The following is a 15,161-nucleotide window of genomic DNA, read 5'->3' on the forward strand; positions in this document are numbered from 1 at the left end:
TGTCAATTTTTATTGAATAAACCATAATGAATGAATGAATGAATGTTCATATTATATAATATAGTTTTTGTATAACTTTTATGTTTTTATTGTTGGCAGTGCAAGACATCAATTGTAGTCCTATATTGTTCTTAATAAGTACATATTCTTTCCAAACTTTTTATTTCTCAAACCCGTCTGGTAATCACCACTTTCCGCGGCGGAACATTCAAATTTGCCGCCCTCATTAGGCCGTAACATTTCGATCAGGTGACATACACATGGAGGTTGTTTGTTTACCAATCGGATCCACACTCCAGATTAAGTTGCTGAAGAAAAATAATTGTTTCCTTGTTATAAGATCTATATTCTTAAATGTGAGGTAAGTTCTATGAATGCCGTGCGATATATATCTGTACATACATAAATAATTCACTTCACAAAGGCTGCTAAAAGATTATAAAATTTGTCGTGAATAATCATGATTGTAGGGCCAGTGCCTATATGCCTAGTTGTAGTTGTAGGATGTTGTAAGTTGTAGGATAGTTTCACCAGCCAGCAGAACTTCCATGATTATGAACCAGCTAGATTGCCGCTATGCGTTAGGCCTGAGTGAGTGGGGCATTCCGAAGTGAACTGGCTAGACCTAGGCCTAACTAGTGATGGTAGTAGCAGGTAGTAGTATTTTTGGGTACTACCAGCAACAAAAAATTCTTATATATTGTGAGTATCACACACGCAAGCACACTGGGCTATTGAGTTGTATACTTTGTAGGCTAATGTGGTAGGTCCATTACCAATTTTAAACACAAGGCCTACAGTAGTACTACTGTATTAGGCCGCTCCAGACGGTAGGTCTAGGCCTTGTTTGCTCGGCCATGTTGTCAATTAATTATTTATGCTCATTTTGATATTAATCTTAATCCTTTTTATTATTGGCATATTCTGTTTATTAAAATGTGTTTATTGTTCTTGAATTGAAGAGGCATGCCTTATAATAAACTATTTTTTTGTTTGTTTTAATTGTGTAGATACCGTAATATAAGTTTTTGATTTTTTATAATTTGCAGACCTTAGTGAATAAGAAAAATACCAATTTATACTTGGGACTCACAAAGTATTTGAGAATTGGAGCAAGACGAAGAGAAGCACATGTGAAGGGGAAAAAATGGTTCAAGTTTACTCCTGCCATCATTTCAGCTCTCAGGAAGTGTTCACTTCACAGTACGAGCCCATAGCAACGTGCTCGTCCACAAATTTAGTCTTTGTTGCCACATCTCGACAGACGGTTGAAACGCATGACATGACAAAAAGAGGCTGCCCTCTGTTGTGCACATTTAGCACAGTTGGAGTTGTCCTAGATCTGGCTTATAGTGAAAAAGGTAATTTTAGATTAAACTTTGTTGTAGTCGAGCAAATGCAGTTCATCACATTATCATCTTCTGATCATTATTCTCATCATTTTTATTCATCTTCAGAAACCTCTTCATTATCACCTTCCTCATATTTACCTCATCATCATCTTCATTATCATCTTTATCATAATCATAATCATCATCATCGTCTTCATCATCTTATATAAAACAATGACATGATGATTATTTATGAGACTAATTCACTATCTGTGATATTATTTACTTATATATTAATCCTTCATACTTTATTTCTTCTTAAATTAGGTAACTTTGTTGCGGCTTTAGAAAGTAAAAGTTTAAAACATCGGTCAGTGACATCAGCAAGAGTGTATATGAATTGGGCCAAGAGTGCACCAGGGCAACCAGGTCGTGTCCGCGTTGCAGGCCACAGTATACCCAGTAAGAAACTCACTTCAAAAGGCTGCCAGTTTGAGGTGATTGAAATTCCAACGTTCAACTCACCTACCTCTATAAAATGCTGTAGCCTGACTGGAAACATTGTTATTGGTGTGGACACCTGTGTCTGCCTGTTCCATTTCCAGGAACTGGGGAATGACACAGTTATCTATGACTTTGAGCGTCTTATGAATATTGATGTCGGATTTACTGTGATTGATACAACAATCTGTTGTAATTATTTATCTTGCATCTCGCAAAGTGAACTCCAAATCTTTAAATTAAATTTCACTTCAGAAAAAAAGAGCAAATTAGACAATTTAAAAAATGAGGATGGAGAGAAGGAGTTTACCAGCATTAAGATGGTTCAAGAACAGAGAGAGAAATCTTTTTTTGTTGAGGATGAATATTTTGTGAGCTGGTCTTTTAATGAGCTAGAAAACAACTCATATTTGCAGGAGTCTTGTGAGCAGAACCCAGACTTTGAGACCTTGCTGGCAGCAGTCAAATTAGAAAATTTATCAGCAAATAAAACGTGTTTAATGCCTAGTGTCCAACAAGAAGAGGTGTTTATTGACAAGTCATATGACTCAGTTGAGGTGCTGGGGCCATTGAGGAAAGTCAAAGGTCACCCTATAAAGATTGATTTAGCTGGAAATTTAAGGTATGCAGAACGATTATATGATAAATTAAATAATTATAGTGTATTTTATTGTTGTTATAGCATGATATTAACTGTATATAGTATTGCTAATTTTATTGTCATTAATAAAATTAATGTAATGATGATATTAATTTTAAAATCACCTTCCATATCCTTATTATTATTAATATCACCATCATTATCTTTGATTGATTATATCATTTCCCATGAATTATTGTTTTATTTGTTTATTAATTGCAGTTTAGGTGATTATAAAAATGTTGTCTTGACAACTCTTATATATCGTCGTTTTGAAACAACATTGAATGATGAGGGCGCCCTACATTCACTTCAATTTTGTTCAACTATTTCTCCAAGAGGTAAAATAAATTCAAGCGTCTTATGCACTCCATACATTCAAACTTAGTAATTACATATTTCATATTTTCTTTGTAAATATAATTTTCATCTTAGCATTAGCACAATCACAGGCACTACGACCATTATATACTTTTTTTTCTTTTTCAAAGGAACTCTAAAGTTCGACTGCGGCCTCCTAGGCTCCAACATACAGCTTGCTGGACTATGCTGCTTCGTTTCGACACAAACCACAGGCATACTGTATGAAATACATCCGCAAATTAGACTCCTTGCCTTGTATCCTTACACAGCGGAATCAAGCCTGGCTGTAATTGGCAGGGACTTGCTCCATGCAGTAACAAAGAACGGCTTAGAGACATACACAACACGATCATTTGCTGCCGCCCTTCTGAATAGTGAGACGGTAAATCATAAAGAAAATGTGAGCCACTAATCTTATATTTATTTTTGTATTGAAAAGTTACAATTGTATATTTTTTTTAAAAAGATACAACAATTGTGGCAATATAATTAATAATAATGTTATTGATAATAATCACTTGGAAGTATGATAATTATTATTTTTTTTGCAATAATTACTGTAGACCTGTCCACCTGCAACACAAGAGCCCAGCCTGATTGGCCTTCGACCTTTCATTGGCATATTTGCCATGGCAATAGCTGAGAACCATCTTATCATGTTATCAAAGGATTTGCAGTCCAGCGGGTAATTCATGGCACTTGATAGTCTCACTTGCATTATATTCATTATATCTTTTATTCAAGACATAAATTTACTATAGTGTCTATTATAAGTCAGTTGTGGAATTTACATTCCCTGCTTCAGTCAAATTTTCAGGAAATAACAGTTTCTTTGGCTGCTATATTCCAACAACTATACTATATTATCATTATTTCCATTATTATGAAAATAATTCTTTTTTTTTTCAGTGAAGGGAGTTGGGGAACTTATGTTTTGAAGGATGCCCTTATTGTTGACCTCTACAATGACATCATTGACTTAGCCAACAGGTTCCAGACTGGCAACGTCTGTGCCTACTTATTCTTGTTAGAGGAAGCCCACTTGGTGCTGAGATCATTCATGTTTCATACCAGTGGTCAAGAAAACTTTGAAATGATTGACCAGTACAAGGAGACATGCAGGTTACTAGGGGATCACTATGCGGGGTCAGTTTTGGTCAATTGTTGTAATTTTACTTTTTAAGTTTTTTGATACCATTAAAGCAATAAGAATTTATAATGTGGCAATTTAAACAATTTTTATCATAATTTTCAAGGTTCTTGTACATGTTGTTATTAGAATTACAGAATGTAATGGAGAAAAAAAAAAAGTAGTTTATTCAAAGGAAAAAAATTGATTTCATAAATAAATTCCTATACATTAACAAATTTAGTTATGGTTTATAAATTCAACAATTAATTTATTTTATTATGAATTAAAATTTATTATTTTATCTGCTTAGGTCAGATGCTGAGTCTCCTCATTTAGCGTTACCGTACTACAACATGTCCCAAAAGAAATTGTCCACGATTATAAAAGATCAACATGAGAAACAATGCAAACAAAAGGTAAACATTGTTAATAATGTATTTAATTAATTAAATGTCTAGATAGATTTTCAATAAATAAATCTACATCTATAAACAATCTACACCACAGGAAATATTCCCAATAGGAATGTTTCTATTTTGCTAAATCTTTAGATAACTGAATATATTAGGCCTACTCTATACAACAATCATCATATTATATTTAACAGTCATATGACAATGTAATACATGGTAATTATAATATTATCCTTTTTATCAATTAGTTGACATCATTATCAAACTCTATTTTATTGTAATGATTTCATTTGCTAAGTGAGTGATTTGCGACATAGTCTTCTAATAATATAGATATGCAGTAAAGTGCTTAGCTTGACTGTGTTTTTCTCATTTCTATAGGATAGATCTCTTGTGAGTGGTAGAGGTTTACTAGATTACCTTGACTACCATCTTTTTGACCAGTCAGCCATTGTGTCTCTTGATGAATGCACTGCAGCAATGGTCCTTACCATGTATGTCAATATTCAACCAGAGAGGCTTTCAAATGTCATCCTGGAGTCTAAACTTGTTGGTTACTCTCTTGAGGGCGCTCTGCAGTTTTTAGAAGATTTGAAAACATTGAAACGGAAAGATGGATCTTATTATATGTAAGTGATGTAATTTGTGTGTGTTATTCTTAACCTAACAGTATTTAATGACACCTTTGGTGTAACTTTTTCTGAGATTTATATATATATATATATATTTATTTATTTATTTGTAAACCAACGATTTCAGCCTACGGGCTGCCTGTTTTGGTGTTATATTTTTATACCGTGAATAAATAAATAAATTTTAATTTATTATATTTGTTTTAATCCTCTTATTATTTGTTGGCTTTAGACCAACGGTTTTAGACTCCATCTGCCAGGCAGTGATTCAGCTTAAACTTTGTGAGCCAGACCAGGCTAGGTTCTTATTAAATCCCCTTTCAGACGAAGACGTCACCAAAGTGTTTGTTCAGAGACCATGGCTGCTTATTGATGACAATAAATTCTCTTCTCTTGCACAGGTATTTAAAATGATAAAATTTATATATTGTTATTTCATTGTTTTTTAGTTTATAAATAATCATTACTCATTAGAATAACCTGTGATTCAACAGGATTTTTCTGTTCTGTGGTCCCTTTTCCATCCCAGCTAGTAAATGACACATGATACAACATCAAGTACCCACTTATACTCCAGGTAAAATGAAAAACAACATGTAAAACACATCTCTCTTAAAAACTCAAAAAACATGTGGTGAGCCTTACTAGACTTGAACCCTGGTCTTTTTTATTTGAAGTACAAAACCATTGTTCCACATCCTTAAACATCATCATTCAACAGAATAATTATAAATTATTACTTCAGATTATTGTTTTGATATTTTCTGCATATATTTCATCTTTTAGTTGATGAGACAACATAATTCCAAACTTTTCGTAGAGGTTCTTATTGCATTGCATGACAACAGCTCTGTTGGGTTGGAGACAGCTTTACAGCTCTTTGAGGTATGTTGCACCAAAGTGTTTAGAATTGCAAGAGGTTTGACTGCCTCTATTTTGCATGCACTCAATGAAACAAAAAACAAGGTACTACTACGAGATAGGTGGCAACTTGAATATGAATATGAATGCCTTTTATATTCTTGTGAGGACACCCTGTAGTACTGTTCGAGGTAGGATTTCGATGAAACCCTGAGAGTTGAACCTCTTGCAGTCCTTATGGTTATATTTAAAACTTTTGTACTGCCCTCTAGTGTCAGGTAATTCAGCTGGTAATTTTACTTGCAGAGTTTGTTGGGCATCTTTTGTTGGGCATCATATGTAGATTTTAGGGTGGTTCTGTCATAAGTTGACATCATAATCAATTTTGAGCCCACATTATCCTTCTACATTTTGAAATGTTTCCTAATACAATATCAAGTGAGCTTTATTCCAATATTTGCTGTTACTTAATTTAGTAGTAGATAACAATAGGCCTTTGTACATAGAAGCACCTGATATCTGCTATGACTTGTTCCTCCCTCTACTCATCAGGTGGCTGAGGATCTTTTTTAGAGAGACAAAACAAGAATTATAGTAATCTGGAATATAGTAATCTGGAAGCTGACTCTCAATGAGCTGCCCCTGACCAAAATTTGTTGTATTGTACCTATTTTAATATTTTTGATATACTCTCATTGTATGTGTTTGTATTATTTTACTGTATCTTTTGTATTTTATATGTATAAATGCTATGAAAACTTACACTTAAAATATTTTCTGCCAAGGACTAAATGAAGTTGAAATTAAATTAAATTGAATTGAAATTGTAATGTTCACTGGTAGATTAAATAAATGATGTGAAATGAAATCTCTTTTGTTCATACACTATCATATAGTGTTTTACTCATGACTCTTGAATGTCCACAGGCCTGTTCAACATACATAAATCCTAGCAATACACATTTGAGGGACTACCTGGAAGTCATTTTGAATGCAAGCCACAGGAAAAGCTCTTACAAAACAGCTGCTGTAAGTATTATCATGGCAGTGATATCCATTCTGTATTATTTCATTAGATTTTGTTATTTCAAGACTTGGTTAAAAATGTCTTCTCTTTTTTCTCTTCTAGAATCTACTTGCTGAAATTTATATTCAAAGGTTGAATGCATGGAAGCCGGCACAATCAAGGGTGGTGAAGGGAAGGGGACATGTCCATGTGGTAAGTTACAGCTAACACAATCAAGGGGGTAAAGGGAAGTGGACAGGGGTGTGGGATGGCCATTGTTTTTGACCAGCACGAGTGTGGTAAGGAGAATTTTAGTGTCGTAACCATAACAAATTAAGGGCAGTTGTTGTTTGTAATCAAAAAATTGTTATTTTGGGCAGATTGAATCTCTACAGCTTAGGCTGCCCCTGACCACAATGTGTATTATACCTATATTATGTGCATTGGTCGTATAAATAGATGAAATGAAATTACAAATATATATTTTATTCAAAGGATGTTAGTGGATATTTTGGCAGTCGCTATGGTTGGTTAGATGATGTTCTACCTTTTGCAGGTAAGAATAATTTGATTTTTTTTACTGTTATAATAATCTTTCTATTACTGTTACTCTTTCAATTACTTATATAAATTTCCCTTGTTTTTTTTTTTTTCGTTTTTTTCTTAATTTACTGTTTATTTTCATTATTCCTTTTACATATTGCTTTCCTTAATTTGATCTCTTTTTTTTCTACATCTTTCCCTCTTTTTTTAATCTCTTTTTTTCCTTTGTTATTGTTACCTAAAGCTGACCCTTGATACAAAACCAGAGAGTATGAAAAAGCTCACGCAAATACTTACAAAACAAGATTTTTTCTAGCAGATTGTCAGCCCTATGTGATTTTTTCGGGTGCATGTCTTACAGGTAAAGAGGCCCTCAGAAAGCCCTGCTCTATGGTAATGCGCATACTTGATGCTGGGAACAGGAAGCCTAGCCGACAGATGTCCAAGAAACTTGAATTTGGGGCTAATAAGGAATGCCACTGCTGCTGCTGCTATCAAGATCTCATCAAAGCTCAGGTTTGTATACTTTATCAATTTTCTAATTGTTGTATTATGTAAGTTTGTTCATATGTGGCAAAGACAAGCCAAACCAGTCACTCCTCACAAAAATCGATTTTTAGTTAGTAGTATATGGTTAAACAGTAAAATGAGACCTATAAAATGGTGAAAGAATCATTTAAATCCGACATTTCGTTACAGCAGTTTAAACATACAGCTGTTTAAAGAACAAATTTAAAAAAGCAGCCTTCAAAGTTTATGATTTCGGGCATTTCTCTGGCAGAAACCATTACCAAATCTTTAAAAATGTTTATTTAAATATTGAAAATGGAGAAAATAATAACATGGCATGATGTATAGATATATAAATGGCCATCTCTGAAACATGATTTGCGACGATTGACTGGTTTGGATTGTCTTTGGCACATATAGTCTTGTGGTATATGAACATGTATCAGATATAAAGAAATGAATATATAATATGATGATGGTGAAGATAATGATGATATAATGGATTACTGTATATGATGTTGAATATGGTGTGCGATATATTTGTCTGCTGTGTGTGGCCCATGCAACAGAGTGCAGACCCGCTGTCATGATGACTCGCTGGCCAGAGAAGTAAAGCAATAGAAAATTTACCTCTACAGAAATGGTCAGTGTTGGACTAAGGGGGAGGGGGAAAGGGAGGGCCAGCCAGCCTGGGCCCCCTTTAAATTGTTTAAATATTTTTTAATGGAGATATAAAGAAAATTATATTCAAATTCTTAGTCTGAGAGTGCAATTTCCGGCTAGTGGTGCCATAAACACAAATTTTCTTACCTCGGCCATTGTGGGGCTGAGGTGGTATAGTCTCCATCTGTGAAAGTACCTCCCGGGGGGAGGGGATCTGAGGTCCCAGGCCCCCACTGGCGCCACCCCTGCCTCTACTTTGATTCCTGGATCCGGCACTGATAGTTGTTCTAATTGGATTTTCTTGGTATTCAAATTGATGTTGTATTAAACTATATTTTCTCGTTCAGTCTCTTTTATGTACAAAATCCTCTGATGGAGGTCCCCATAAGCTGATACTAGAAGCATGTAATGGAGCTGATTTCATAGGCTCGGAATCATTGAAACTGCTGTGTCTAGCAAGGCTCAACCCAGGCCTAGCAGCTAATTTCATGCTGGACAAGTACCCACATTTATTAGTCGTATTCGTGAAAGATGTTTTCGGCTCTGATGAGAATCTTTGGAAAAGTTTTCTTGAGATATTATTTAAAAAAATAAGAAAATCAAAATTGGACAGGGATAGTAAAGAAAATTTGAAGATGTATTCTGATATACTAAAAGGTAAGAACTGTCAATTTTTGTAAGCCTATTGTAGTCTGTCTTGTTATAAATTCATGCTTCCAGTCATTCTAAAATGCAAACATGCACTTTACCTATTAGTGATTGGCTGATGTGTAAAATCTAATATCAAATGTTCCCTTTTACAAAATATTAGGTGTGTTGGATTTGGCAGTATCCTCTCTGAATCATACCGTCTTCATCAGTGTGCTACCAAATGATGGCGCTCTTTCATTCTTCCTTCCGTACATTGAGAGATGCTGCTACAGACTGGAGGCAAGCAAGCTTAGAAGTAGCATCGCTGCAGATCTTATCGCCAAAACAGAAATGATCTGAGCATCATCTGCTGTAGTTTGTCTATTTTGCAGCCATTTTTGTGCCGATATACACAATTGTTTTTAAGCCTCACCCAGAGAACACTCTATTGCTGTACTGCACCAGAAAAACTTTTCATTTCAGTTCTTACTTCCATAGTTCATAGTCAGTGACCTTTGCATGATAGATACATTCACCATGTCAAGTACATTTTTTTTAATACATAGTTTCATGAAAAATTTGCCAATGAAATACAGTTTGAGTTTTATTCATTAAAGTGTTCCATTGAACACTTAGGCTGTTTCCGCAGCACTTATTACCCGACAAATTATCGAAAGCAGCCATTTTATTATTTTTTGCTGCGGAAACAGGGCCCAAAGTTTCCGATAAATTATAGGATGAGAATCAGATAATTTATCAGAAAGGGATCCAAATGTGAAAAAAAAACAAAACAAAGCTTTGACCGAGGGTACAGTATATACAAAGTATCAAAAACTTTATAATAAAAAGTGAATACATTTTTTGGGCTTATTAAATATGAGGGAAAAATTAATTTCATTATTTGTAAAACTGAAATAGTTACTGGTCTGAGCCAGAAGTCTGTGAAATCAGCGTATCACAAGCGTTCAGTCAAACTTTTTCAGAACATTTAAGAGGGCGACACTCACCCTTTGTACACCGAGATAGGCTCAAGGAATTTGTGCATTTAATAATGCTTTAAATTGATAATTGCAAACAATAATAATTTAAAAAAAATATAAATAATATAAAAAATATATGTAAATAATAAAGGGATTATATTAAGCTGATGATTGGTATTACTGCATATGTTAACTTTCAATAATCATATTCATAATAGACTATAAGTTGTACTATATTATAAATTTTTATATTGTAATTGTTGTATGCTAGCAATGAATTTCCCGAACAGAATTGATGAAGTTTTTATATTATCTTATCTTTATTTTTAAAAAAAATGAAATCACTGCACTCGATGAGGTCTGTCCCTATCATGTATTGCGCTGTAAAAGTACACCAAACAAAGTTAGCATTCTGTTTTGCCTTCTCAATCCCTATACAGCTACATTGCAAGCACAATGAAGCATCAGTGTGATCCAGTATTTCCCAGGGTATAGAAAGTACCGAATAGTTTCTTGGTTTCTTTCTATCCATCTCATGCAAAAAAATGGTCATACCAGGGTAATCTGCTAAGTCAACAAAAGGGATGTTGAAAACATTGCATTGTGGTCCATAGTTTTGCATGATTGGATAAAATATTTGGAGGGAATATATAATTTATCTGAGAATTGTCGGAGAAATTTTAAGTGCTGTGGAAAAATTTCCTTAGAAAATTGCAGAATGAATAGCATTTTGAGTCATCACTATTATACATGTATTTCCATTTTCTCTTGCCAAAGTATTTTGATCGGGGTGGATCCAGTAAGGGGTACATTCCCCCATTTTGCCACTAAATTTTAAAATTTCAATTAAATTAGCGCTACTCACTTATCTATTTTGAATATGTTGTGCGTGCCCCCCACACCTCCCTGTAAGCAAATGTAATTATTGTATATTAGTCAGAATAATACACATTTTCTATGAATAAATATATAATTGAAAACTTACTGGTCCTTAGTATATGGATTTGGTTGTTTGATGAATTGTAGGTCAAACATATAAATTATAAGACTTGATAATTTAAGACTTTTCAGTTTATTCCGAAAACAGATAAATATATTCAAATGAGCACATTATACTAATAAAATTATGAAAATTTTTGTTGAGTGCTCAAAATTTATTGGTTATCAATGATGACATTTACCATCAATAGTGAGGGTGCTGTCCAAAGCTGCAGCACCTCTTGATTTTTTCTCCCGCTCTACTGTTTTCAACTTAGCTTTTTCTTGGATTTACATGTTTACTGCATATTCTGATCGGTACTATTGGTAAATTGATACTGTATACTGAAAAATATCACCAAACTGAGGCCCTACAATTACCAACTTAGCTTGACAGAACACCAACATAAAACAAAAATAAATAAGATACAGTAATTGGTTGGGCAGTATCGCTATTGACTATTGCATATTAGCAATGAGTGATTATGACTTCATGATTATTATGTTACTGATCACCAATAATAAATTGTTCAAGGTTAACAATAACCAATTAATATAGACCAATATTCAATTGATATTTTGAAAAATTGAAAATATCTGACAATATTTATCACTAATAATCAATAACCAATACCAATGTAATCAATTTATAATGACCAATCAATTGATTTTTGATTAGTCACCATAACTATATCAATATTATCAATAATGATTGATAATTCAATGAAATTGTAAGATAGTGATTGATTCCATCAACAGTAATCAATTGATGTTTAATCAGTAACTCCTATCACAACACAAAGCATCTATTTTGATTTTTCTTTCTTTTTAGTTACTCTCTTTTCTTTTGCACCATCTTTCTTTTCATCAGATTCTTCTTTCTTTTTCTGCCATGGTAATGGATTTCTTCTAAACATAGGCCACGGTGGTAATGTGAGCTTGAAAAAAACAAATCCGGAAATATTTTGAAGACGTTCATTTCAATATAGATGTGCATTATTTTATAAAGTACAGTACTACAATGCTGAAGTGACCACAGTGTTCTCCCAATTGAATATTTTTTACTTGTAAATTTGTCCCTATTATTTGTCTAAGAGTGCGTAATGTGATGTGAGGAGTTCAATGGCTTTAAAAAACAATACATAATCATAGCCTAGGCCTGGACAGCAATGATGTTCATTTATTGAAAGAAGGCCAGTCTATTTTTGGACTGTCTATTTTTAAGTGAATTTCTTTATGGTTTTGAGTAGACCAAATTGACTACAATATTAGGGATTTGGCGGTTACACTTACAATGCATGATAATATAAAGCCAGCACCAACCATGTAAACTGTCTGAACAAACTGCTGAACCAAATAACCCCAGATGAACCCTACAACCTTTAAAAGAAAATGCTGTCTCTTTCAAAAACTTTATAATAAAAAGTGAATACATTTTTTGGGCTTATTAAATATGAGGGAAAAATTAATTTCATTATTTGTAAAACTGAAATAGTTACTGGTCTGAGCCAGAAGTCTGTGAAATCAGCGTATCACAAGCGTTCAGTCAAACTTTTTCAGAACATTTAAGAGGGCGACACTCACCCTTTGTACACCGAGATAGGCTCAAGGAATTTGTGCATTTAATAATGCTTTAAATTGATAATTGCAAACAATAATAATTTAAAAAAAATATAAATAATATAAAAAATATATGTAAATAATAAAGGGATTATATTAAGCTGATGATTGGTATTACTGCATATGTTAACTTTCAATAATCATATTCATAATAGACTATAAGTTGTACTATATTATAAATTTTTATATTGTAATTGTTGTATGCTAGCAATGAATTTCCCGAACAGAATTGATGAAGTTTTTATATTATCTTATCTTTATTTTTAAAAAAAATGAAATCACTGCACTCGATGAGGTCTGTCCCTATCATGTATTGCGCTGTAAAAGTACACCAAACAAAGTTAGCATTCTGTTTTGCCTTCTCAATCCCTATACAGCTACATTGCAAGCACAATGAAGCATCAGTGTGATCCAGTATTTCCCAGGGTATAGAAAGTACCGAATAGTTTCTTGGTTTCTTTCTATCCATCTCATGCAAAAAAGGGTCATACCAGGGTCATCTGCTAAGTCAACAAAAGGGATGTTGAAAACATTGCATTGTGGTCCATAGTTTTGCATGATTGGATAAAATATTTGGAGGGAATATATAATTTATCTGAGAATTATCGGAGAAATTTTAAGTGCTGTGGAAAAATTTCTTTAGAAAATTGCAGAATGAATAGCAATTTGAGTTATCACTGTCATACATGTATTTCCATTTTCTCTTGCCAAAGTATTTTGATCTGTATGTTTCTGTAAGGGGTGGATCCAGTAAGGGGTACATTCCCCCATTTTGCCACTAAATTTTAAAATTTCAATGAAATTAGCGCTACTCACTTATCTATTTTGAATATGTTGTGTGTGCTCTCCCTAAGCAAATGTAATTATTGTATATTAGTCAGAATAATACACATTTTCTATGAATAAATATATAAATGAAAACTTACTTTTCCTTAGTATATGGATTTGGTTGTTTGATGAATTGTAGGTCAAACATATAAATTATAAGACTTGATAATTTAAGACTTTTCAGTTTATTCCGAAAACAGATAAATATATTCAAATGAGCATATTATACTAATAAAATTATGAAAATTTTTGTTGAGTGCTCAAAATTTATTGGTTATCAATGATGACATTTACCATCAATAGTGAGGGCGCTGTCCAAAGCTGCAGCACCTCTTGATTTTTTCTCCCGCTCTACTGTTTTTAACTTAGCTTTTTCTTGGATTTACATGTTTACTGCATATTCTGATCAATACTATTAATGAACTGATATTGGTAAATTGATACTGTATACTGAAAAATACCACCAAACTGAGGCCCTACAATTACCAACTTAGCTTGACAGAACACCAACATAAAACAAAAATAAATATGATACAGTAATTGGTTGGGCAGTATCGCTATTGACTATTGCATATTAGCAATGAGTGATTATGACTTCATGATTATTATGTTACTGATCACCAATAATCAATGTATATTGACCAATAATAAATTGTTCAAGGTTAACAATAACCAATTAATATAGACCAATATTCAATTGATATTTTGAAAAATTGAAAATATCTGACAATATTTATCACTAATAATCAATAACCAATACCAATGTAATCAATTTATAATGACCAATCAATTGATTTTTGATTAGTCACCATAACTATATCAATATTATCAATAATGATTGATAATTCAATGAAATTGTAAGATAGTGATTGATTCCATCAACAGTAATCAATTGATGTTTAATCAGTAACTCCTATCACAACACAAAGCATCTATTTTGATTTTTCTTTCTTTTTAGTTACTCTCTTTTCTTTTGCACCATCTTTCTTTTCATCAGATTCTTCTTTCTTTTTCTGCCATGGTAATGGATTTCTTCTAAACATAGGCCACGGTGGTAATGTGAGCTTGAAAAAAACAAATCCGGAAATATTTTGAAGACGTTCATTTCAATATAGATGTGCATTATTTTATAAAGTACAGTACTACAATGCTGAAGTGACCACAGTGTTCTCCCAATTGAATATTTTTTACTTGTAAATTTGTCCCTATTATTTGTCTAAGAGTGCGTAATGTGATGTGAGGAGTTCAATGGCTTTAAAAAACAATACATAATCATAGCCTAGGCCTGGACAGCAATGATGTTCATTTATTGAAAGAAGGCCAGTCTATTTTTGGACTGTCTATTTTTAAGTGAATTTCTTTATGGTTTTGAGTAGACCAAATTGACTACAATATTAGGGATTTGGCGGTTACACTTACAATGCATGATAATATAAAGCCAGCACCAACCATGTAAACTGTCTGAACAAACTGCTGAACCAAATAACCCCAGATGAACCCTACAACCTTTAAAAGAAAATGCTGTCTCTT

The 15,161-nt window shown here is 33.1% G+C and overlaps 2 protein-coding genes and 1 long non-coding RNA gene across 6 annotated transcripts in view; 1 reads left to right on the plus strand and 2 right to left on the minus strand.

Annotated features, from left to right (window-relative positions):
* The first annotated feature begins 233 nt into the window (after positions 1 to 233).
* Positions 234 to 10,554, plus strand: LOC117101806 (Hermansky-Pudlak syndrome 3 protein-like). 4 transcript variants are annotated; one of them, XM_033241884.1, is made up of 17 exons: positions 234 to 361; positions 1,050 to 1,361; positions 1,659 to 2,454; positions 2,695 to 2,813; positions 2,964 to 3,235; positions 3,399 to 3,520; positions 3,745 to 3,981; positions 4,278 to 4,383; positions 4,762 to 5,009; positions 5,245 to 5,413; positions 5,799 to 5,897; positions 6,801 to 6,902; positions 7,003 to 7,092; positions 7,375 to 7,435; positions 7,784 to 7,938; positions 8,943 to 9,252; positions 9,407 to 10,554. In XM_033241884.1, the coding sequence occupies exons 2-17, from the start codon at positions 1,148 to 1,150 to the stop codon at positions 9,583 to 9,585; spliced, it is 3,279 nt and encodes a 1,092-aa protein (XP_033097775.1). In that variant the 5' UTR covers positions 234 to 361; positions 1,050 to 1,147; the 3' UTR covers positions 9,586 to 10,554. The 4 variants fall into 4 exon arrangements, with proteins under 4 accessions (XP_033097775.1, XP_033097778.1, XP_033097777.1 ...); XM_033241887.1 differs by having other exon boundaries at positions 340 to 356; XM_033241886.1 differs by lacking the exon at positions 234 to 361 and adding an exon at positions 518 to 763.
* Positions 10,555 to 11,261: 707 nt separating this feature from the next.
* LOC117101809 lies at positions 11,262 to 12,578 on the minus strand. Its single transcript, XR_004444326.1, has 2 exons — positions 12,477 to 12,578; positions 11,262 to 12,121 (listed from the first exon to the last, which is right to left on the minus strand). It is a non-coding gene; the product is annotated as an uncharacterized LOC117101809 (long non-coding RNA).
* Positions 12,579 to 13,767: 1,189 nt separating this feature from the next.
* LOC117101808 (signal peptidase complex subunit 1-like) overlaps positions 13,768 to 15,161 on the minus strand; it is a 2,263-nt gene continuing 869 nt past the window's right edge. The window contains exons 3-4 of the mRNA XM_033241888.1: positions 15,051 to 15,137; positions 13,768 to 14,695 (exon numbers count right to left, since the gene is read on the minus strand). Of these exons, the coding sequence (XP_033097779.1) occupies positions 14,564 to 14,695; positions 15,051 to 15,137 (219 nt within the window). The 3' untranslated portion in view covers positions 13,768 to 14,563. The remainder of the gene's footprint in view (positions 14,696 to 15,050; positions 15,138 to 15,161) is intronic.

This window comes from Anneissia japonica, unplaced genomic scaffold, assembly GCF_011630105.1.
Source record: "Anneissia japonica isolate Jap-2015-1 unplaced genomic scaffold, ASM1163010v1 scaffold4988_len2956909_cov206, whole genome shotgun sequence".
Taxonomy (NCBI): Eukaryota; Metazoa; Echinodermata; class Crinoidea; order Comatulida; family Comatulidae; genus Anneissia; species Anneissia japonica.